Below are 25,381 nucleotides of genomic sequence, written 5' to 3'. Positions count from 1 at the left end.
ACGTAGTGCAGTTGGCATGACTATCCTTGTTCCTCTTAGTAGGATTCCGTTTTATGTCTCCGAGTTCCTCGTGTAAATTTTGTAATGCCAGCATTTCTTCCATGTTTACTCCTTCTCCCATGGTGCTGTTGCTGTTAATGTGTCTCCATCTTTGCTGTCTTGTTGTCTTTTTCACTGCTTGCATTGTGGCATCCTTTGCTGTCTCTTGTTCTAGCTCTGTGATTGTTATGGGTGCAGGAGTTTTCTGCCTCAGCACAAAATTGAAGTTTTCCTCTGCCATTGATGTGTTCTCTGGTGCCTGTGGAAAGGGATGTCGTGACATGTAGTCAGCTGGGTTGTGTTCTTTTCCCGGCTTGTGCACGATCTTGAAATCATAGTCCATCAGCCTTATTCCCCATCGTTCAATGCGTGGTGGTATCTTTGCATTAGGATTTCCATATATTGTCATTAGTGCCTGATGGTCCATTACGATGGTAAATGGCTTCCCGTAGATGAACATGTGGTAGTGTTAAAACACCCATACCACTGCGAGGCTTTCCTTCTCTGGCTGAGAGTATGCCCTTTCAACGTCAGTTAAACGTTTGCTCGCATATGCAACAATTTTTATTGGTAAATCTCTCCCAGGCATGTGTTGCGCTAGGATTGCTCCCAACCCTACTGGGCTGGCGTCTACAGTCAGCTCAGTGCATAGTGATTGGTCAAAATAGGCCAAATGATCCACGGCCATTTCGGCGTGTCTAATAAACTCAAACGCTTTATTGCATTCATGTGTCCAGATGAATTTCTGACATTGCTTTGTTTGTCAGATCTCATAGAGGAGTGCTCACTGTGGCAAAGTCTTTCATGTCGCGAGCACAGTAGCTTGCTAGGCCAAGAAATGACCTCACTTCCGCAACTTCTGTTGGAGGCTTTGATTTTTCCAATGTTTCCACTTTGCTGCGGTCTGGCCTCATGCCTTTTTTTGAGAAAATGTGACCAAAGAATACTAGCTCATTTCTCCCCAGTTCACACTTGTATTCATTTAAAGTTAAGCCTGCTGGTTCCAACTGGTTGCAGACTTCACGTAGGGCCTTTTCATGTTCTTCATCTGAACTGCCGAAAACCAGGATGTCATCACTGTAGATCAAACTGTTTTTTACCGGGCTTATTACTTGTCTTACAATCTCTTTAAATATCTGTGCTGCTGACGATATTCCGAAACTCAGTCATTTGTAGCAAAAAAGGCCCATGTGAGTGGAGAAGGTAGTGATGTACTGTGATTGTGGGTCAAGCTCCAGCTGATGGTATCCTTTGCACTGGTCTAGTTTTGAAAATCGGCATGCGCCAGTGAGGCAACTGATCATGTCGTTGAGATGAGGTCCGGGGTGCCTTTCCCTCTCAATTGCCGTGTTTGGTACTCTCATGTCCACGCATATGCGAATCTTTAAGGTGTTCTTCTTTGGCACCGCTACTATTGAAGACACCCAGGGAGTCGGCCCGTTTGCTGGCACTATGATATCCTGTGCCAGCAGGCTCCTCTACCTGTGGGTGCAAATGAAGGGGCACTCTTCGGTGATGATGAGCTACACGTTTTATCACTTCATTGATATGCAGCGTTATTTGTTTTCCTTTTAGTTTGGCCAGCCCTTTTAGTATGGCTGGATGCTCTCTCAGAATTTTCTGTCTGTCTGACATGTTATAGGTCATTGCTAGGAGCCCCATGTTGTGAGCTGAGCAGACATAGTGCGGGAATGTCCTTTCGTAGTATATGTACTTCTTCTCTGCTTGACCTTTCTTTGTAAGTTAATGTCTCTGTGAACTTTTCCATGTTCACTACTGGTTTTCTTCCTACTTCAATGTTCACTGTCACAGTTTTCTTTATCTGATGTCCTCTACAAGATGAATGTGTTCTGACGTGCGTTCTCCTGCTGGTTCATCTGACATCAGATACAGTTGTTCTTCAGCCTCTGGCATGCCTGCTCCATCCGATTCAGCTGAGGGACTGTGATTCTCTGTGTCCATGTGTCTTGCGTATCTGCTCGTCACTGTCCTTGATTTAGCCGACCTTCCTCGCTCAGTCTTAAATTGGCGATTCATGCAGGCGCTTGCAAAGTGGTTCTCTCTGTTGCATTTTTTGCATCTGTGGCCCATGCGCCGGTATGTGGAAATTCAAGTCCGCATCGATAGCACATTCTTTCTTGCTTCTTTCTTGTTGGTGGTGTATTGTCTCTCTTCTTGACATTTCCAGTTGCGCTGTTTGCTTTTTCCAATTTCTTGCCTTTCCCAGTTCCATCTGTCTTGCATGTGTTGTTGCTCTGGCCTCCACTCGGGCCATGGTTAGTATCTTGGAAGAGGTGTGAAGCAGCGGCCAGGGTGCCTGACTCCGTACTACGGGGTTCACGGTTCGATCTCCGGTGCCGGAGGGAGGTTAGCCCAGCATCATGTGACTCTGGGCAATAGCTTGCTTAATCATCCCGAGGGCCCCCAGCGCCGGGACACCACTTCGGAGGTAACTGTGCGCTTTACAAATACTGGTATTTCGTATTTCATTTCTTCTCGAGCGAGACGGTTCCGTTAGAATTCTTGCGCGGAATTCCACTGAATGACAGCCTTCAATGATGCGCAGTCGTATCGCTTGTTCATTGTCAAACTTGTCAAACTCGCAATATGTTACTAATTTTTGCAGTCTGGTTGCGAGATCATCGAGTGACTCCTCTGCCAGTTGACACGTGGTGTTGAACGTGTACCTCACGAAATCTACATTTCGCCGCTGTTCGAATTTGTCTGTAAGACACTTTATGATTCCCTTGTATGTTGCTGTTTGATCTTGGGGAAAAGTAATTAGCAGGTCCTCAACCTTTTGTTCCGGTCATCCTTGTATGCCTTGCAGTTGGCCCGCATGTATCGTTCGAATTGCCTTATCCACCGTTCCCACCGAATGCCTATTTGTGGTTCTGATAGACTGAATGGGAGTGGTCTGTGGAAGATTGCATTTGCGCTATTCTTGTCGCTTGCGTCTTCCGTCATTTTGTTGTGGTGCCTTTCTCTTCTCTTGTTTGCAGTGTCTTCCTTTTCTGTCTTTTAGTTCTTTCTTTCACATTAAATTTGTTATAATTTCCTTTGTCTTCTTTTGCTTCCTTCGTTGTAATTTCCTTTTATTTCACTTTTTCCTTCTTTTCCTATTTGTTTTAGTCTTTGCCAGACTTCAAAATGGCCACCTGGTCTTCTCTAGCCTCCTATTGGTCCTCACGCCTGACTCCAAGATGGCCGCTGAGATTTCTATGGGTGAGATTCGCTATCTGTTCCTATGGCCTGACTTCAAGATGAACGTCCAGTCTTTTACTGCCTTTCATTGGCTCTGCTGCCTGACTTCAAGATGGCCGCCGAGCTCTCGCGAGATTTCGGCCTGAAATCTACACGAAGGAGGCTTGGGGCTCTCTTTGCAGTCGGCAGTCGGGTTTTCACGGTCAGATGCCCTTTTTCTTGCTCCTCACCTCAGTTTGATGATGCAGCGGGGTTAGGCTCCTGATGTCGCTACAGGCTCTTGTGCGCGGACCAGGGTGGGCTCCTGGCTCCATTTTTCTCGCGATTGGGGTGGGCTCCCTACTTCGCGTTTTCTTTCTTTTGGCGGTTGATGGACCAGAATAGGCTCCTGGCTCCGTTTCTTGCAACCGGGGTGGACTCCAGACGTCGCATTTTCGCCTCTTGGTGGTCGGCAGACCAGGGTGGGCTCCTGGCTCCATTTGGATATTGCAGGGAGTGCGGGCTTCTGGTGGTGACTTCAGACAGATCTGACCTGTCGTTGCCAGTTGTCATGTCCTCACCATTGATCACGCTGGGACAGGTAGGTGGACATTCAATTCTTTATTCTTTCTTGTCCTGGCAGTGCCCACATGCATGTCCGTCCCTTGCCCTTGTGGCTGCAGAATGCCCTTCCCACTCCCTGACCAGAAGTGGTGTCCGGTTCCTGTCCCCTCCCCATCATTCGGGTCCTAGTGCCCTCTGACCCAGGTCACTATACCCACCAAGGTAGTCACTTTATGTTTACATGCACCACATTTTTTATTGTTAGCTGACTTTAACATTTTATGTTTGGCATACTTTGATGCACTCAAAGGAAGGCAGGAGGTAAAATCTGAGAGGTACAGTTAAAGAATGAAAGATATCAGAAGCCAAGAGAATAAATCCCTGTCAGTGATTTATTTATTTTTTGGGGGGATAATTGACGTGACCTTTGCCAAGTGCGTGTTGTGCACACTGAGGCAGTGTGGAAGTTTACATGGAAATCTGTGCTTTTTTTAGTGTTATGCAAGTATCGCCACATTATAAAGAACTCTGAGGTATAAATCTGCAGTTTAACCTGTAAAAAAGTTGCACAAGGGTGGACTGGTAACAATCCATGAACAATGCATACTTCAGGCTTATTTTAGGAACACCACTGGCAGATTGAAAATCCCGTCCTTTATTAGGCCAAACCCCAGATAGGCGATGTGCACATAGGATGTGATGTTATTATCAGCACCTCAAGATATCTGAGCAGCACCCTGGACAATGTGAGAAATAGGCACATAAATGGGAAGTAGTCTCACACTTGTGGTGTACCTTGACCGATAATTTTGTCTTATGGTATATTTTTTTATAAATGTATTTTGACGTGGTAACAACTGGCAAATGAATAATAAGGGGCACACTGCATCAGGAATAGCTTTTCATGTGGCACTCATTTGCATCAGAAAAGGGTTAATGAGTGCCATGATTATTTGTCATTTAGGCATCCAGGCCCGGATTATCCAGGTTTTGCATCGCCCTTGCACTATGCAAGGGGATGCAGGGTGCCTTAAATCCCAGAATGAGATGTACAACGTCACTCAAGGCCACCTTGCATGGTCCTGCATGCCTTGGTAATCTGGAGGAACGCAAGACATCACAAGTCACTGCCCTGCATTACTCTTTCGTGGTAGGGCATTGTCGTGTACTTCCTACTAATCCGTAGGATTTGTGCATTGTTTGGACAACAAAAACTAGGGGTTTGTTGTCCAGACTGATTCCGGACAACCAACAGGATATGTTGGCATATGGACCAGCTAGCTCACAGTGCCACTGTAAGCCCCGCTAACCTATCAGGGAGCGAATGGATTCTAGCAACCACTGAACATGGCAACCTTGACCACTCAGGAATCGTGGAAACAGATCAGAACCTTTCACTCAGTCACTCATGCTCAGTTGTTCTCAGAGAAGTATACAGAGAATTCACAGTGGGCTGTTTTCACTTCTATGTCCACATATAGAAAGTATTCATCTGGTGTCTCATCTTCAATGTAAGTGTGAAACTACTTTGTGCGTGCGCCTACAGCTGAGAATGAAACCCAAGAATAAAATACCTCTGTCCTGAATGCTTTGTGTGCCTCAACCATGAAGGTAACATCTCCACCCATTGCTGGGAGGCCATGTTGTAATAGTTTCATAGTAACTGCCCGTCTGCAATTTTCTGAAATATTTAGAGTAGCTGGTTGTAATTCAACGTCCTCTCCTTAAACGGCCATTGTAAAAATAAAAATATATTTTTTTTCTATTTAAATGAATTTATTGAGATTTTGTTTGTACAATATGGGAACATTTTTAACCCTTCAAGCTTGATAAAACCTAAAGCCAATACATAAGACGTACCTGCTCAGCTGAGGCGGATTCCCTCTTTCCACTACGGACGTCTCCGGTTTAATGTGAGTAGGGGTCTCTGAGAAAGCACAAATGAACTACTTAGATTTGGCCATTAAATAAGTGCCTAACCAACGTTGGGGCACCATGTTGTGTAGTCGCTACTAATCCATAGGACCTATGCATTATTTGGACAATATAAACCAAGGGCCTGATTTTGGCCTGCAGACCGCCTAGCTCACAGTGTCACTGTAAGCCCCCCTAACCTACCAGGGAGCGAACAGTTTCCAGCAACAACCGAACAAAACAACTCTGACCCCTCAGGAATTGTAGAAACAGTACAGAACCCTTCGCTCAGTCACTCATGCTCACCTGTTCTCAGAGAAGTATACAGAGAATACACAGTGGGACGTTTTCATATATTTATTGAACCAACGTTATTCTTCTATAAAATACATGGTGCTGCAATGATTAATAGGCAGAAGCAGACACATGTGATTACAAGCACTAAAAGCGTGAATAGTAGATATAGTTCTACCATGGTGCTAAAACAATGTATAAATGCAGGCCTATAAACCAGGCAGTAATTGAGCATACTCCTATGATGCTAATCCGACCTAGAGTTTGTGTAGGTGTGGAGCCAAGAATACCCCCAAGGGATGATCCAACCCCATTACCTGATGGGATAGAATTAAGGACCCCGTTTTGGTCACAAACTGACACCCCTCACAAGATGTCAGACCACTGCATAGTGATTTCTCAGCATCCAAGGACCCTCGTTGGATTTTGCCGCATTCCCAGATTTAAGAAGACTGATAAACTTAGGAATGAATCAAAACACTACCTCTTCACAAGGAAGGTGCAACGAGGAGAAATATCTTTATTTCTCCTCATTGTTTCCTCTTTCTAAGCATGCTGCATTCTGCAATACACTTAGAAAGTGGTAAAAAGCCTTTGTGCTGTCTACACAAAAAAACAATCCTGCCTGCATCAGAGGCATCCTTGCACCACAGCGCTAGCTTGCCTTCTTCGGCGCTAGGATGCCCTGAGTGCGCCAGTTGAAGCAGAGGACAGGAATGTGCCGTAATTTGAGAGATATGGTGCATTCCTGCCCTCTCAACTTTTACGCAGCGCAGCACTGCAAGTTGTATTGCTGCGTTGCGTGAAACAATTATAAATACAAGTGCTTCATGTGCACATAAATGATTTGCTGATGCTGAAAAGTATTGCTTTAGGGTATCATGGCAGATACTCAAGTATTTAAATGTTCAATGTCTTCCCTCTCAGAATAAACTCAAAACCTATGCATTACTAGCTAATTTTATTGAAAAACTATGGGTCTGATTTAGATCCTGCCGGACGGGTTACTCTATCACAACGGTGGCGGATATCCGGTCCACCGAAATATAAATCACATAGGATATAGTGGAATTTTTATTTTGGTGGACGAGATATCCAAATCAAGCCCTCTGTTGTAAAATTCATGATCTGGTGCCGTTTTCTCCAAATATTTTGTAAAGGAGGGTCGACCTCTGCCCCGTTTCCTGAAAGGAGCCTTGCTCATTTTCACTTAAAAATATGTGACTGGTATTTTTGCCCTAAGTGCCTCACCTTTCGGCATCACCAGTTTTCCAGAGACACTCGGTCTGGGTCCACCCTCTCCCCGCAGCTCCGCTGTCCCATCTCTTGCCTCCAGACCACGGCCTCCTACTTGGGAGGTTCGAGGCTGCTGCCCGCTCCTGCACCTGCTGCCCGCTCCAACTGGGACCAGACTGCCTTCAACCACCATAACCTTTCTCAGCCGTTTTTTTCTTAATTTTTTCCCTGTTGTGCCACTGTTATTGTGCCCATCTGTGTCTTGCTCTAATTCCACCACTGTTTTTATTTTTTCATGCCTGCCTGTTCCTTTCGCCTTTCACCACTGCTGCCCTTGCAGCCCCTCCCCCCCAGATTTCCCCCGCTCCTGCCTCCCACCCTCTCCTCCCTCCCACCTCCACTACTTAACGGCGGCCGCTGCAGTGTCGCGCAGCAGACACATGCAGCGGGCACGTCACAAGCGTGGCAAGCCTGTCTGCGCCCGTCCGTGACACGCCCGTGGCCACTGCCAGAAACCCTGGACCTCCCACTACCCATCGCTACAACACTACCACCCTCCTTGCACTCAACCCTGGTAGACTTAGAGAATGCCAACAGGCCTCGCTGAACACGACCCACAGCCAGTTCTCCTGCCTCCACTGCCACCAGACCCTCACCGCCACCCGAGCCTTCAACACCGCCGACGCCAGCACCGGCGAAACTGTAAAATGCTTCCTCCTCAACGTACGCTCCGTACACAAACACGCCATGGAAATCTGGAACCTATTCGACTCTTTGCTGTCTGACATCGCCTTCTTCATAGAGACGTGGATCAACCCATCCTCCGCCCCGACATCAGCACTGCCATCCCAGATGGATACAAGATCCAGAGGAAAGACTGCCCCAACCACCCAGGAGGGGGCCTCGCCATTGCCCACAAGAGCACCCTCCACCTCACCAACATCAGACAAACTGTCGCCTCTGCTGAACACCTGCACTTCCAGATCCAGACCACCCCCAAAGCCACACTCCAAGGAATCCTCATCCAGACCCCCCAGCCCCCGAACACCTTCGCCACCACCATCACCAACTTCATCACACCCCACGCCATCGCCTCAACAAACTACATACTCATTGGAGACCTGAACTTTCACCTCGACAACCCCAGCGACCCCAAATCCACTTTTCTTCATGACAACCTCGCCAGCATCGGACTTAAACAACTAGTCAACACACTGACCCACAGAGCAGGACATGCCCTCGACCGAATCTTCACGGCAGGAAACCACGTCCAATTCAGCCACAAAACGCAGCCGCCATGGACTGACCACCACTGCATACACTTCGCCATCAACAAACCCAAGGCACCCAAACCAGCCCCACGCCCACCACAAAGGAACTGGAGCAAGGTTACTGACGTGCAACTTAACTCCACACTCACCCGAGACAACCACACCTGGGCACCCGACGCAAACGATGCAAACGATGCAGTCAGAGAACTCCACACCTGGATCTCCAACTGCACAGACGAGCTCGCCCCACTACGCAACCCCGATAGACAACGCCCCAGGAAAGCCGCCTGGTTCACCGTCACTCCCCAAGAAGCCAGATGCACCTGCAGACACCTGGAAAAGAACTGGAGAAACACCAAGACAACTAAAAACCACACCACCTACATGGACGCCATGACGGACTACCACAATCAGATCAGAGCCACCAAGAGGAACTTCATCCACAACAAAATCCTGGTCAACTCCACCAACTCCAGTGTCATTCAAGAATTCACCAATCCATGCAGCGAAGCCACAGACATCAACCCATCCCAAGAGCTCTGCGACACGCTTGAAACCTATTTCCACCTCAAGATCAAAAACCTCTACGACAACTTCATCGACCATCCACCAGGTGCCACAAACGGCCCCCGCCCTCCAGAAACACCAGCCAGCCCACCATCTCCAACTGGACACTGATCACTGCTGAAGACACCGCCTCGACCATGAAAAGCATCCACTCGGGGGCCCCCCAACCCCTGCCCCCCTCAAATCTACCACAGAGCCGCAGCCATCGCACCCAAACTACAACGCACCATCAACACCACCTTCAAAGCAGGCACCTTCCCAGATGACCCTGCTCAAGAAGCCCACAGCTGACCCCACCGACCTCAAGAACTATCGGCCCACCTCGCTCCTCCCCTTCGCAGCCAAAGTTGCAGAGAAAACAGTCAACAGGAAACTGACATGATTCATTGAAGAGAACGCTGTCCTCGACCTGTTCTAATCCGGATTCCGAAGCAACCACAGCACAGAGACAGCCCTACTCGCTGCCACAGACGTCATCCGCACCCTCCTGGACCAAGGCCACTCCGCAGCCCTCATCCTACTCGACCTATCAGCGGCCTTCGACACCATCTCCCACCGCACACTAGTTGCCAGACTACACGACGCAGGCATACGAGGAACAGCCCTGGACTAGATCCGACCATTCCTCATTGGAAGAAGCCAAAGGATCAGACTCCCAACCTTCCTCTCCGACCCCAAGAAAATCACCTGTGGAGTCCCACAGGGTTCATTACTGAGCCCCACTCTCTTCAACATCTACATGGCCCCCCTCGCAGCCATCGTGTGACAACACGCCTCAACTTCGTACCCTACGCCGACAACACCCATCTCATCCTCTCCCTCACCAAAGACCCCACCACTTCCAAACTCAACTTCCAGAAAGGATTGCAAAATGTCGCAGTCTAGATGACCAACAGCTGCCTGAAGCTTAATGTTGAGAAGACAGAAGTCTTCGTCCTTAGTACCACCCCTTCTGCATGGGACAGCACCTGGTGGCTGACCGCCCTCGGAAGCCCACCTACCCCTCAGACCGCACCATGAACCTAGACATCATACTCGACTCATCATTCACCATGAACCGACAGGTCAAAGCGGTCACGTCTAGCTGCGTCAAGACCCTCCGCATCCTCCGCAAGACCTTCAAGTGGATCCCCTTTGAGTCCAGGAAAACAGTCACCCATGCACTCATCACCAGCAGACTGGACTATGGAAACGCACTCTACGCCAGCATCAACAAGTCCTTACTCCGCAAACTCCAGACAATACAGAACACCGCCGCCAGACTCGTCCTCGGAATCCTTCGACACGAACACATCAGCCAACACCTACGAAGTCTCCAGTGGCTCCCCGTGGAGAAAAGAGTCACTCTCAAAATCCTTACTCACGTCTACAAATGCCTACACAACAACGGACCCAAATACCTCAACGACAGAATCAACTTCTGCGTACCCAAAAGAAACCTCCGATCTTCCAACCTCGCACTGGCCTAAACCCCATGCATCCACAGAGTCATAGCAGGCAGAAGATCCTTCTCTCACATTGCAGCCAAGACCTGGAATGAGCTACCGGCAGACATCAGATGTGCCCCCTCCCTGAACACCTTCAGGAAGACCCTCAAGACCTGGCTCTTCGGCTAAACAGATCTGCGGACCCCCTCCCTCAGCGCCTTGAGACCCTCACGGGTGAGTAGCGTGCTTACAATTCCCTGATTGATTGATCGATTGAATGAAAGACACGCTCTTATTCAAGGGATCCCATGCCAAATGCCAGTTATCTACTCCTATCAAGTGACATCTGGGATTTTAGGGATACCACTTGTTAATTTAGGTCGTGTTCACACTCTCGCTACACCGGGCTGTACTGGGAAAGTAATTGAAAAACTTACATCTGCCATTTTCCCACAAACAGTTCCTGCCCTAACTTCTCTGCTTTCAAAATGGCTTACCCTAATAATTGCAAAAGCAGAAAAGGACTAATCAGATTCTAACTGTTGCCATCTTGTAACGGCTCCTACTTAATGGCAGCCATCTTGTAACGGCGCCCTACTTTCGGCAGTCATCTTGTAACAGCTAATTTTACAAATATCAAAAACGGCAGCCATCTTCTAATGGCTAATTCCGTAATATCAAAAACAGCAGACATCATGTAACGGCTGAATCTTTTCAACTTCAATGCAAAAGGTTACCTATGCTCCCCACATTCGGCAGCCATCTTGTATCGGCTAACCCTACAAAATCAAAAACAGCAGCCATCTTGTAATGGCTAACTCCTATATAATCAAAAACGGCAGCCATCTTGTAACGGCTGAATCTCTTAATCGCAAAGCAAAAAGGTTACCCAATCCCAATTAACACATCTACTAAGTCAAATTAGACTGAATCTTATAAACCCTAAAACCAAAGGGATCTTTCCAGCTTCCGAACACAATTTCTACTAAAGACACACGCAAAGGAGGCAGCCATCTTACAACGACTCCAACAAAGCACCAGCCAGCTTCAATGGCTCCCACCATCTACTGATCTTTCCCCCACACCCAGAATGAGTATTATCACACAGAACAAGGACTTCCCACATCATGGCTGGACCACACATGAATCCTGAAGGAAACAGTGCATACTCTATTCATTACCCCCCCCAATCTATCTAGAAGTGCCTCTAAAACCTTCAAACATAACCTTCTCAGGAAAAACCCTGAAATCTTGTTCCTGGACCCCTCATTCAACGCCAAGAAAGGCGTTAAAATCAATAACCTCATATTCTTCACAAGAAGAATAGCCAAATGGCGATCTGCCTTCTCAAAGCTGCTAACCATCCAAGGCCATAAAAATATTCCCTACGGATACAGGATAACAATGACACCCGCACCAAACCTCAGAGCCACCCTGAATATAACATCATACAAAAATGGCACCATTCTTATTCAAGCAGCTAACAAGGACCTAGAACTATTCGACAAATACTTTCTCACCCTAAAAACACACACCATCTCCACACCCAGCGCTCCACTGGACCTATCCTCGCCTCCCACCCCAGCATCTCTTGAAGGTCAGAGACTCCCACCCCTGTCATCTCCACCCTCCGCCACCTCCCCTATCCCCTCTACCCTCACTCTCCTCCACAACCCTCTACCGACCGATGATGATACCCACTACGACAAGGCCACTCTAGCGACTCAGACTAAAGCCGCCAGCCAGAACATACCCATCCCATTATCTACCTCCCCGCTCCCAGCCACCCATAGCCACTACACCCCTGCCCCCACATACATCAGACCCCACAGCAACAATATTGCTCCCAGCCCTCCCTGCTCTCTGATCCTATCTCCCCCTCCCCATCACCACTAAGAACAAAACTCTCTCAAACCCAGTCTTACCTCACTACCAAACTACAAAACATTATCCTAGAAATCAAAAGTATCCTACAACTAGCTCAGAACTCTCTCTCCAAACTTACCCATCTTCATCACTCTCTAACGGCAGTCAACAACGTGATTAAAACCATCCCCCTGCCTCTGAACAATCGACTATTAACAGTCCCTATCAACCCAAATAGAACATCCCATCCAACCCACAGAGGAATAAACCTGAACAACCTCCAATCCTTAACTCCTTATCCCAAAACTCAGGATCCGACTTTAAAGCACTCCTAAAAATCGATCTCCTGCCTTCCTGTAATCTGTCGCTCAGCCCTAAAACACGTCTCTGACATAGCCGACCTCACCCTGAACTTGAAAACGGACATAACCATCCTCATGGAAACTTGGCTCTATGAATCATACTCGCCGTGCCTAGACCTTCTAGTCCCCCCAGACTACAACATTATCAGCCTAGACAGACCTCACAAAAATGGCAGAGGAATAGACAGACGTCACAAAAAGGGCAGAGGAAATAGCCTGCATACATCGATCCGACATCTCGAAGTTTTACTCCGAACCCCTGGACTCCTGTGAATACCTAGGGATCTCGGTCATGTCTTCAGATAACCAATCCCAGAAACTACATATCTTCTACCATCCACCACGTATGATCGCAATATTCACGGACCAACTTATGGAAATGATTACTACAAATTCTTCACCTCATTCCAACGATATATTCCTTGCCGACTTCTATCCCCACTGGGAAAACCCCCTAGTCAAGCAGGTCAACACCCTCAAAACCTTCCTAGAAGACCATTCCCTGATACAAGCTATCTCTAAGCCCACTCACTCTAAGGGTTCTACTCTTGACTGGCTCATCTCCAAACACAAAACGATTTATTCTATCTCGATCACCCCATGTGACTGGTGAGACCATCAGATTATCACCTTCCAAATTCCCTCCCCTAACAAGAAAACGTTCCCGCAGCAAAACAAGCCTTAAAAAATGGATAAGAGACACGAAAAACCTTAACTGGAACAACTTAGCCTCCCAATGTGGGAAAGCTCTCATCCCCCCCCAGCAACATGTCAGATGTCAATGACCTCACCACTCATTACAACTCCAAGATGACTAAAATCAAGGATCAAGTTGCCCCTCCAAAACTCCGGACAAAGACAAAAACCCATTGTTCAAAGGAGCCCTAAATGAAGAAAGATGTAAACTTAGATCAATGGAACGGAAATGGAGACAACATCCCTCCCCCTCCATCTTAAACTACTGCGGAAAGCCAGAAACTCCTATAACAAAAGTATTCTAAAATCCAAAAAAGACTTCTTCAGATCTAAGCTAGACAATGCCAAAATAGACCAAAGAAACTCTTTGAAATTCTTAAAGAACAATCCAACAAATTGGCCAAATCCACACTGAAGGACTGGGTTATTCTAAGACCCAGCGGTGCCAGGGAACAACACCTGAAACCTTTGTGGGTTACCTGTTCTGGCGTACAAAACACAGAGACACGGGACACTTCCAGCGACGTCAGAGATCAGCGTTTATTTACTGCAGGGATACAGAGATCACAAGAAGTACACAACGTGTAGGTTCTCGGAGACTTCTTCAACTTGCAAAAGTGGATCGCTCCTTTTATACACGTTTTTGCCATTGAACAGTATGGAGAACAAAGGTTACAACTCAGTTCCCACAATAAACTTCAAAAGAGTCGTGTTCATGTTTCAGGAGGCCGGAACATAATTACAGCAGCATTGCCGGTTCCCAACTGTAAAAACATACCTCCTCTGTAATAAAACACATTCCGTTCTGACCGTAAACCCATTAGGAGAGGGGACAAAAACAGATGCAAAGAAAGGACAAGGATGCACAACAGATTAGAAAAGAGTGTTGGGAGTAATAAAGTAAACTTGATAACGGGATCAAAGACCTCATGTCCAATGCATGTATGCCTGAAACAATAGACCAGCACGGCAAGATGAGCCTCGAGCGGGGCCATCTGCCTTCGCCGTGTCATTTCCCTCATCGTAAAAGTCACCCTCAAGGAAACACGTGTCCCTCGTATAAGCTTGGGAGTCCCAGGGTCACGAAGCGGACAAAGTCCGTTCGCTGGCTACTTGAGGGCAAGAAACAAAATGGATGCCGTATCTAAAATGGAACCCGAGGGTTCAGATGAACAAACCCAAAAATGAGACGAACCATACGTGGTTGCATAGCGAAACTGCGTACACCCACTATACTCGTCGTTTGCGGTTCGTTGACACCAAACTCATCCATATTCGTCACCACTCGAAAGTGTCGTTCCGTCTCACACGGAACCTCAGACGCTCCTTTTGCCCTCATGTAGGCAAGCACTAGTCAAGATCGGAATCGATTTCAATATTCATCAGATTGTTCAGCTGCTGCTGGAACATCATTCTATTCATCAACGTCTCCTTGGTAACAGATGGCTGTCTTATACACGTTGTAGCACAGAGGCCACATAAGGCAGGACCACACTGTACACAAAGACAACACGTGAATAGAAATGTTACAACAACCCCTACGATCATCAGAATCTTCCAACCCCAAGTTGACATCAGGCCCCAAAACCATCCTAGAAGCGTCCAATTACCTTCGTCCACGTGTATGGACTCGGAAATCTTGTGCAACTTTGAGATGGCTTGGTAGACAGTTGGAGCATTGTCAGGAATGAAAATGCAACAACTCGAATGGATAACTTTACACACACCACCTCTATCTGCAAGAACAACATCTAGAACCATCCGGTTCTGCAACGTCATGAGTCTATCCGCCTGAAGTTCAGCTGTTAAATTACCAAGGGCACTCGCGGTAATATTAGCAGTCGACTCAACTACACGGGTCAACTGTCTTAGGTTCCTACTATTAACCATAGGTCCCCAAAACGGCAAGAAACCCTTAAAGAAATCTCCTGCTTCTTGACCGGCAGTATCCTCTTTGCTAATAACGCCTCTCACAACTCTAGTCTTATGATAGTCTGAGGCAACTGTGAAAGTCGGAGGTAAAAGATTCGCAATATAACAGGTACCCGAAAAATCACGGGGTAACCATGTATATGCGCGTTCGTAACATACGAAATAAGTGCCCTTAGCAGTCAGAAAAACAGGGGAGGAGAGCATCGGTAGGACATACGTGTCAGTGCAAGCACTGTTCCCAAGTTGTGCTCTTGGATTTCGACCCAAACCTTTCAAGCAGAAATTACCGAGGTGTGGCACAATCCATATTGGGGAAGAGCTCTTAAGCTGTCTATCACCCACTGACGTACTATACTCAGCCTCACTCATATCCTTATAGGCCTGCACTTCTTCATCTGGGATAAGCGACGCATTAAAAACATCTCTATCTAAATCCGCTATCGCTATCGCCAAAGGCTTGTGGTACGGCCCAGGACCGAAATTGACAGAGCGTGGCTCTCGACTGGGGTAGGAATCTAGTGCACTACGGAACATAGTTTGGAATGCTCGAGCTGAACCCTGGGAGCTGTAAGGAAGGACCAAATACGGAATACCCCTATCCATGGTATGTGGCATTAACCCACACACCCAACAGTTGGTAGTATTCATCACCAACTGATGCTGATGTAGGAGTTGAACAAAGGAGTTATTCATAAATTCCGCACGCCTAACCTGTTCGTGTTGAGGCAGAGGATGAAAAGAATGTGGGGAAACAGTGGTGATGGAGCTTAGTTTAGGAGAAAGGGTAGGTGAAACAGAAGGTAATAATGACTGTACTCCAAAATACACTCCACCCACCAATAGCATAGATACGGTCAGAAACAGTAGGAACACCTGAAACAGGAAACATTTTGTTCGTACAACCCTCTGTAACTCTGATTTCTGCGCTGACATCCTTTCTACTTCCAGCAGCTTAGAGAATGCCATCCTCTACAAACCGTCCGTGACGTACTTGACGCACTTCGTTCTGAGTAGCGATTATCAATCCCCAGGAGTTCCCAGGAATCGACAAAAGTAACCGACCTAGCGTCAGAAACCTGCTAAACAGAAAGGAGTACCCGCACGGCCCTACGGTAACCCGGATGGTAAGGTTTCCTCAAAACGTTCAGTTCTAATGCAAATCTCTTAGCAGTGGAAGCACATAAAAACTCAAAAAGAAAGGATATAATTGTCCATAATGTTCATAGCATCAAAAGCAAATATACAACTAATTTTTATTAGTCCTTGAACGAAGAAAATATCGACTTCTTCCAGGTCGAGTTTGCTCTACAAATAAGGGTTCAGCTGGCGCAACAGTGTTCGATGAGGTGGACAACGAGTCAGACCTTGGGTTCTCTGCTACCGATGACTCCACAAGTGGGTTTGGCAGCAACAAATCATCCACTACAGGTTGAGCATCACTAAACGGCACAAAGTGTAAAGGAGTCTCAGTTTCCGTTGCCGAAATCCCAGTTCTCACCCAACCGTCTGTTGGTAAGGGGATCGGTACCTTTTTCGTGTGGCTGGCGTGGACCCAGTTTTTCCGGCCCTCCAGTCGAACCGCAGTCCTCGTTGTCAACAAGACTTGAAAGGGTCCTACGAATCTTGGCTCCAAGTTACATTTCCGACCAAAATTTCGTGTAACGACCCAGTCGCCTGGCCGGAGCTGATGTCCAGGACCCTCTGTCTGCACCGGTAGAGCTTCGAAGACCTGTTGATGGATTAACCGTAGTTTAGTGGTCAAATCATGGAGGTAATCAATTAGCATTGGATACTCGAGGCTATCAAAGGCTTTAGGTCTCGGGACTCCCCAAATGTTCGCAGGGCGGCCGAACACAATCTCATATGGGCTAAGCCCTACTCGAGAGTGTACAGTCGCTCTGGTTGATAAGAGAGCCAGAGGCAAGGCATCAGGCCATGATAGACCAGTCGTAGCTTGTACTTTTGCAAGTTTTAGTTTCAGGGTACCATTGTACCCTTCAACCAAACCCGCTGCCTGAGGATGATTAGCGCTATGGAATTTTTGACGAATTCCAAGGCCCTTACACACACTCTGCATCACACTACCCATGAACTCACTTCCATTATCCGACCACACAATCCGTGGCATTCCATACCGAGGAAAGTATTCCTTCAGCAGGATTTTCGCTGTGGACAGAGCAGTATTATCCTTAAGAGGATAGGCCTCAATCCATCTAGAGAACGCACAAACCACAACCAAGACATACTTCAGGTTATTGCATCTCTCCATATGGATAAAGTCCAGCTGGATAACCTCGAAGGGACAAACAGGGGGAGCAAAATGACCAGGTGGAGTGGGGGTGCCCTTGCCAGGATTGTGCATCAAACACACCATGCAATTCTTAACCACTCTCTCAGCACACTTAGTAATACCCTCATTCTTCCATACAGGGGACAAGAACTTACATATTCCTTTTGCACTAATATTTGACAACCCATGAGCCATCGTCACGACAGCTAATACATACGCGTCTGGTAACATCCACCTCTGACATTCCGTCAAGTCAACCCAACATCCATGCATATCCAACCTTCCCGTACTCTCTTTCCACTTGGTCTTTTCAGCTTCGGTAGCTTTGTTCTGAATTGCTTTCACACTCTCAACAGTATTTTCACACATACCAGTCTCCGTCGGCCATCTTACTGAACTCGTCACGTACATTCGAGTTGTAAGATTCTTAGCCGTTTCCTTAGCAATCTCATCCGCAAATGCATTACCACGACCAACATCATCCGTCACTTTCCGATGTGCGCTACATTTAACGATCGCCACTTGTTTAGGCAGTGTAAGTGCATCCAAAAGATCATTCACGAGCTGCCCGTGTTGGATCTTCGTACCATGTGATGTCATAAATCCTCTTTCTCTCCACAGTCTTCCAAAGCTGTGCGCAACGCCAAATGCGTACTGACTGTCGGTAAACACATTCACTCGCTTTCCTTTAGACAAAACACACGCTCTTGTCAATGCAATCAACTCTGCCGCTTGTGCTGAATTCTGATTCAATCTCGCCGTTTCCACAACCGTGCTCAACGTCACTACAGCATACGCAGTCGTCACATCGCCATTCGGCAATTTGAAGCAAGAACCATCCACATACAAAGTACCATCGGGATCTGTCAAGGGAGTGTTTTTCAGGTCCACACGACCCTTTGTTTCTTCCTCAGTCCGTAAATAACAATCATGTGGTGATACATCATCTGATTCCATATTAATCGGCAACAATGTCGCCGGATTCAGTACATTACAACGTTTGATCTGTATATGACTTGCCAAAAGGGTCAGCTCGTACCCAGACAACCTTGCACTCGTCAAATGTTGAGTTTTTGTCCGATTCAGAAGAGTGTCAACTGCATGCGGAACCATCACCATGAGCATATTATCCATGGCAAGACCTGCGGACTGTCGAATAGACGCCGCAGCTGCCGCCATCGCCCTCAAGCAACTCGGCAATGCTCTAGCTACCGGGTCTAAAGTCGAGGAAAAATATGCACACGGACGCTGCTTACCACCAAATTGTTGCGTTAAAACACTCAACGCACAACCTTCCCTCTCGTGGATGTATAGTGTAAATGGCTTGCTGTAATCAGGAGTACCTAACACAGGAGCCGAACACAACGCATCACGCAGTTCAGAAAAACTTTTCTGACATTCCTCCGTCCATGGCAAAGGAGTCGAAACATCCTTGCACGTGAGAGCTATCAATGGCTTCGCTAACAGTGAAAAATTTGGAATCCACTGTCTGCAGTATGACGTGATACCTAAAAAGGCACGCACATCTCTCTGAGTCGTCGGCACAGTCATTCGAGCAATTGCTGCGATTCTTTCAGGGGTCAACCTTCTTCCCGCCTTTGACAATAAGTGACCTAAGTAGGTAACTTCTTGACAACAATATTGCAATTTAGAAGGTGACACTTTGTGGTGTAAGTCGCATAGATGTTGCAATAGTGACACAGTAGCCGTCTTGCAAACTTGTTCAGTGTCTGCAGCTACCAACAGATCATCAACATACTGAATCAAGGCCGCACCAGTCGGCAGCACGAATGCATCAAGTTGGCTTTTAAGAGCTTGGCTGTAGATCGATGGGCTCTCACAGTAGCCTTGAGGTGCACGTTTGAACCGGAAGCTACGACCACCTAATGAAAACCCAAACAAATCTCGACTTTCCTCAGCTATCGGAATGCTAAAGAACGCATTCTTCAGATCAATTACCGAGAACCGCGATGCAGAGGCTGGAATCAGAGTCAGTAAAGCTGTAATGTCGGGCACCACAGGAAACTGCGGGACAACAATCTTATTTACCTCCCGTAAGTCAATAACTAGACGGTACACGGGAGGCTTGGAGGGATCAGTTCGCTTCAAAATAGGCAACACAGGACTATTACACACGTTACCTCGTGTCTCCTCAATAACATCTTTATCGATCAGATCATAAACGATCAGAAGGAGAAGAAGAAGAAGGCACAGGAGCAGCGACAGTAGGAGTGGAGACAGTAGAAGTAGACGCGGTACCAGGAGTAGCAGGAACGGAAGAGACTGAGAAAGGCGCAGTAGGAAGAAGAGCCGGTAAAGGAGGATGCACGATTTGCGGCACAAGAGGATTCGGGAGAGCGGGAGGAACGGCGGGCTGACCAGCAGCCGCCAACACAGCAGGTTGAGGAATAGGAAGAATCACAGGACCCACAGTATCTGGAGCATAGGGAGGGGGTGATTTCAACAGATAAGATAGTAGCGAATCTTCTATCACTTCTTCTCCCATCTTATCGGCGTTAGACGGTAACACCGGATAACACTTATCCACCGCCATATGATGAAGTCGAGCACTAATTTCCTGCTCCTTCTCATCTTTGTCTCGCTGATACTGTTCAGCATTTTGCATCACCATAATGACACCTTCTCTTTTATTTTTCTTACTCTGTTTGATTTCTTTCTGCTTGGCCTCTTTACGCCACAACCGGAAGGAATCAAACATGGCCGGCCTAGCCTTCTTCTTAAACAGTTTAGCTTCCAAATTATCTAAGACGGCAGTTTCGAAACTACCATGTGATGGCCAACTAAGAACACCATCCTTTTTAGTGTAACAAACCCAATATTCGTTATATACGATAGGACCCACGCCATGGCGACTATAGAGCTCGTAAATTGGAGTTCCAACCGGAGGTATCGGACATGAATCCTCCAGCCGGGAATCCATTCTGCAACATTTAAAAAAACCAAACAAAGTACTACGGCCAGGCATCGTGCACACTAACCGAGTTTACAAACTTCAAGGGCTATCGAATTATGATGTCCTCGCACAAAAAATGCAAGACCCTCGGTTTTTGGCAATTGCAATCGTCAAATAAATCCCCAACAACTAAGAACCACAAATGCTATGGAACCATGCAAACGACAAAGGAACACTGGGAGCGACCCACAAATACTTAACTGAAAGAACAATGGCGTCACCAGGAAGGCCCGTCTATCGTCTCGCCGTACAAAGGACTACGCCAGGCCCCAAAACAGGTCGACAGTCAGGGCATCAGTCCGTCGCAGCTGTCAGGAGGCGGGGATCTTCGCGGGAAAAGACGTCGGGCCACTTATTTCGACAACTGGATCGATGAAGCGGGGTGCACCTTCCCTCGGAGATTTCACAAGAAGTTCCTCACGATCGTCGGGCTTTGGACCGGTACCGCTGATGTCGCCCCACGTGGGGCGCCAACTGAAGGACTGGGTTATTCTAAGACCCAGCGGTGCCAGGGAACAACACCTGAAACCTTCGTGGGTTACCTGTTCTGGCGTACAAAACACAAAGACACGGGACACTTCCAGCGACGTCAGAGATCAGCGTTTATTTACTGCAGGGATACAGAGATCACAAGAAGTACACAACGTGTAGGTTCTCGGAGACTGCTTCAACTTGCAAAAGTGGATCGCTCCTTTTATACACGTTTTTGCCATTGAACAGTATGGAGAACAAAGGTTACAACTCAGTTCCCACAATAAACTTCAAAAGAGTCGTGTTCATGTTTCAGGAGGCCGGAACATAATTACAGCAGCATTGCCGGTTCCCAACTGTAAAAACATACCTCCTCTGTAATAAAACACATTCCGTTCTGACCGTAAACCCATTAGGAGAGGGGACAAAAACAGATGCAAAGAAAGGACAAGGATGCACAACAGATTAGAAAAGAGTGTTGGGAGTAATAAAGGAAACTTGATAACGGGATCAAAGACCTCATGTCCAATGCATGCATGCCTGAAACAATAGACCAGCACGGCAAGATGAGCCTCGAGCGGGGCCATCTGCCTTCGCCGTGTCATTTCCCTCATCGTAAAAGTCACCCTCAAGGAAACACGTGTCCCTCGTATAAGCTTGGGAGTCCCAGGGTCACGAAGCAGACAAAGTCCGTTCGCTGGCTACTTGAGGGAAACAAACAAAATGGATGCCGTATCTAAAATGGAACCCGAGGGTTCAGATGAACAAACCCAAAAATGAGACGAACCATACGTGGTTGCATAGCGAAACTGCGTACACCCACTATACTCGTCATTTGCGGTTTGTTGACACCAAACTCATCCATATTCGTCACCACTCGAAAGTGTCGTTCCGTCTCACACGGAACCTCAACACTCTTGACCGCGAAATCACAGCTTAGTAGTGAAGAATTTTCATCATTCTTCACAGTAAAAACGAACTCCCTCCAACTCAAGCTCAGCATGGCAGCATGTCCATCGGTATATTCCTTGCAACTCCCTAAAGACTCTTCTCATGAGCTGCACTCAGTGGCGGCTCGCCAAGGGAGTGCTGTGGGACGGTAGGCCGGGGGAGGTCTAGGGTGGGGGGTAGTAGACTCGGACCTGCGAAGGACAAGACTCAGAGTCAGGCTACTCTGAGTTCTGTTCGTCGTAAGTCTGAGTCTTCTACCCCCCACCGTGCCCGTCCCCGCCCCGCAGCACTCCCTTGGCGAGCTGCCAGTGGCTGCACTGATTCAAGTTATATGATGCCAGGGACACTGACAGTTGCCCCCACAACTCCCATTGTTTACATTAATAACACTGGAAACTGCTTCTAGTATGCCCTCTGCCTCTCTACATGTTGGTCTCTTTGAAAAAGTCTGTGTCACAATAGTGACTATTGATACAGCTGGATTTGGTTTTAGTGGATAGGTACATGAACATGGGACGGTGGGGTCTAGGTGGCAGTGTGAGGACCTGGGGTCCCTCAGGGTTCTTTGCAAGGCCTCCACCCCCTCTGTTACACCAATTACTACCGTGGGGAAAATATTCTTTAATCAATATTTAGGATATGATCCTATGCATGTGTTGAGTATATAAACTATAGTGTATAAGCAGTTTCCCTACCATACCCAACTGCACAGACATAAGAAACAACTGAGCATTCCTAGTTGCTTGAAAACATTAGCCAAAACCCTTTGTTGGAAAGTAGTTCAGATTAAAGTTTTACTAAACCACTCAAAGTCATCCTCTGTCTGCAGAGGAGGGGGTAACTTACATCACAAACTGACAGTAAAGGCTGAAAAGGATCTGCCCTTAGCATCTGTAGCAGGAATGTGGAATTTGAGGATGGAAGTTAAACTCGCATGGGGTGGTCTTAATAAACTGACATCACTTTCCCAAAAGTGAGCACTGCCGGGGGACCAGCTGTGTGGTCTTCCTAGACAAGAACAGGATAACTGCAGACAGGAGCAGTAGCTGATGGGAGCAGGAAATTGCAACAGCTTCAGGCTGCCTCCCAAGACGAAAACAGAGAACTTAGTGACATTGAGAGGGTTTTACCTCTCATCGACTGTGTTGGAAATTCTAGCGGAGAAGCACGCAAAGCCATCACCTAGTAAGGATACTAGTGGGCACAGGTTTTGTTATAATTATTATACCCATCTAAGGTCCTTAACCTATAATGGAGGGAAATGTAGACACCTTCAGGAGTTTTATTCAGCATGAGATCCCATTAAAACCTGACAAAATAAAAATGTGCACATAGCAGATCATTGAGAACATTCAGGTTACAGAGTCCCCTCAAACTCCAGGGAAAGAGGAATTTTGCCTGGAGAACATGTAGTCTAATTACAGGAGTACTCAAAACCACACTCTGGACATGTAGAGTCTGAAGACATGCAACAGTGCCTCTATAGTCTATACTTCCCCTCACTTCCACTCAGCCTACAAGGACACAAAGTTAAGAATGTAATAAAATGCATTTAAAACCTTGCACGCAGATGGTGTTCAAAGGGTAGCTGGCCCCTCCTATCACAATATGGTCAATTAATTGCTAAAGAACATATGGACCCTATAATGTTGTTCTAAGCTCCTGACTAACCCCAAACTTAGGCTGAGAAGAGTCTTCATGCTCTCTTTTGTTTCTTCCTCACAGGCCCCAGAACTGAATCCAACATTTGCGCAGCTGAACCTCTCTGATGAACTGAATACCTCCTACGGCTGATACCATGAATGACTCTCTCTGATACATTGAATACCTCCTACTGCTGATACCACGAATGACTCTCTCTGATACATTGAATACCTCCTATGGCTGACACCACGAATGAGTCTCTCTGATACATTGAATACCTCCTATGGCTGATACCATGAATGACCCTCTCTAATACATTGAATACCCCTGCTGAGTATTTCTAAAAGGTAGTATGCTGGCTTTGCTTGAACAGGCTTGTTTGTGTGCTATACATTTAATTTAGAAATAATCTGTACATGTTTTCTTATTCAGTTCTTCTGCTGGGAATTTTTAGAGAAAATGTCCTACAAGGTCCAAAAGAAAACTGTGCGGTCTTTGCTCTGTGGTCAGATAAATCTTATAAAAACTGAAATTTGTCATTCTGAAAACAGAGAGGAGGCATTCACAACATGCAAAGGTTCTGAGACGAGAAAGAGCTCTGCTGCCTGGGATGTAAAATAGCTTCCTATGTATGCTAGGGATGGGGTCCCACACAAGCCCCAGCTATCCCAAATATATGACTGTGCTTCTATAGTGAGGGTAGGTTTAGGCACAACTGTCTTACAATATGACCGGCCTTTTCATTGACTACAGTTTGTTAATTATGCTAATCGCATTTTATACTTGCGAATGTCTTTTAATTGCAGAGCGGCTATTTCAAAATAGAGCACAATAGTTTCAATAAATATTGTAAGCTTGCCTCATGTCTCTTTTCTGTGCATTGTGGATACGTTTGAGTGAGCTAACGAAAGGTGATGGCCTGCTACCGGGATGCCTGAAAGGCTCTAGAGTCTGTGTTCTGGAGAGTCAAATTACCTGTTACTCTGTAAAGGTTGGGAAGGCAGGTGCGGCACTATGAGCTACTCTTTATTTGGAATCAGAGCTACTGAAGTGGTATGGTGACTCATTACCGACATACTGATGTTCTGTGGCCCCAGGCATAGTTCTGTTTCTAAGCCGAATCCCTGCACCGACCCAGTCTAATACATTGAACAGATTCTGCTTGTAATATACCGGTTTTATCTCAGCATGACTAATAGTGTCAACATTTTTTTCGTATCACATTGGCTCTTCAATAATGAACTTGTTTCACCTACAGTCAAATCTCTCCCTACTTCTGCCAATCATTCCTACTGGTAAAGTTCCAGTCTTATGCTAATTATTTGGTGATAACTAATCACAGTTCTCAGGATAGTTTGGAAATAATGGTACGGGCATCAGAAGAAACAACTATCAAAGGACTGATAGACCTAGAAGCCCTTTCTCCTCTGTGACAATATCATAAGTAACTAAAACCCTCTCAGGCATGGCTGCCACATATGTAAGTTTCAAAGCTGCAAGACTTACAGCAGAATGATGAGACATTCAAGCTCGGTCCATGGCCAGTACTGACGCTGAGTGACACATTGAAAGAGAAGGTCCACCAAGTCTGGTTCACTCTGCTGTGTGGAGGGAGTAAGAGTCTCAGGACAGTAATGCTGTTGTATGCTCAACAACCTCTCTCCTTCCTTCCTGCATCTTAAAGATTAGATGTGAGGAAC

At 46.8% G+C, this 25,381-nt stretch overlaps 1 protein-coding gene across 1 annotated transcript in view; it reads left to right on the top strand.

Annotated features, from left to right (window-relative positions):
* Window positions 1-24,540, top strand: part of LOC146808708 (cell adhesion molecule CEACAM6-like) — a 375,069-nt gene extending 350,529 nt beyond the window's left edge. Inside the window, exon 8 of the mRNA XM_085614219.1 lies at window positions 23,763-24,540. Within this exon, the coding sequence (XP_085470345.1) occupies window positions 23,763-23,775 (13 nt within the window). The 3' untranslated portion in view covers window positions 23,776-24,540. The remainder of the gene's footprint in view (window positions 1-23,762) is intronic.
* Window positions 24,541-25,381: the final 841 nt, after the last annotated feature.

The sequence above is a fragment of the Triturus cristatus genome, chromosome 7 (assembly GCF_964204655.1).
Source record: "Triturus cristatus chromosome 7, aTriCri1.1, whole genome shotgun sequence".
NCBI lineage: Eukaryota > Metazoa > Chordata > Amphibia > Caudata > Salamandridae > Triturus > Triturus cristatus.
This window is presented reverse-complemented; position numbering and strand designations above follow the sequence as displayed.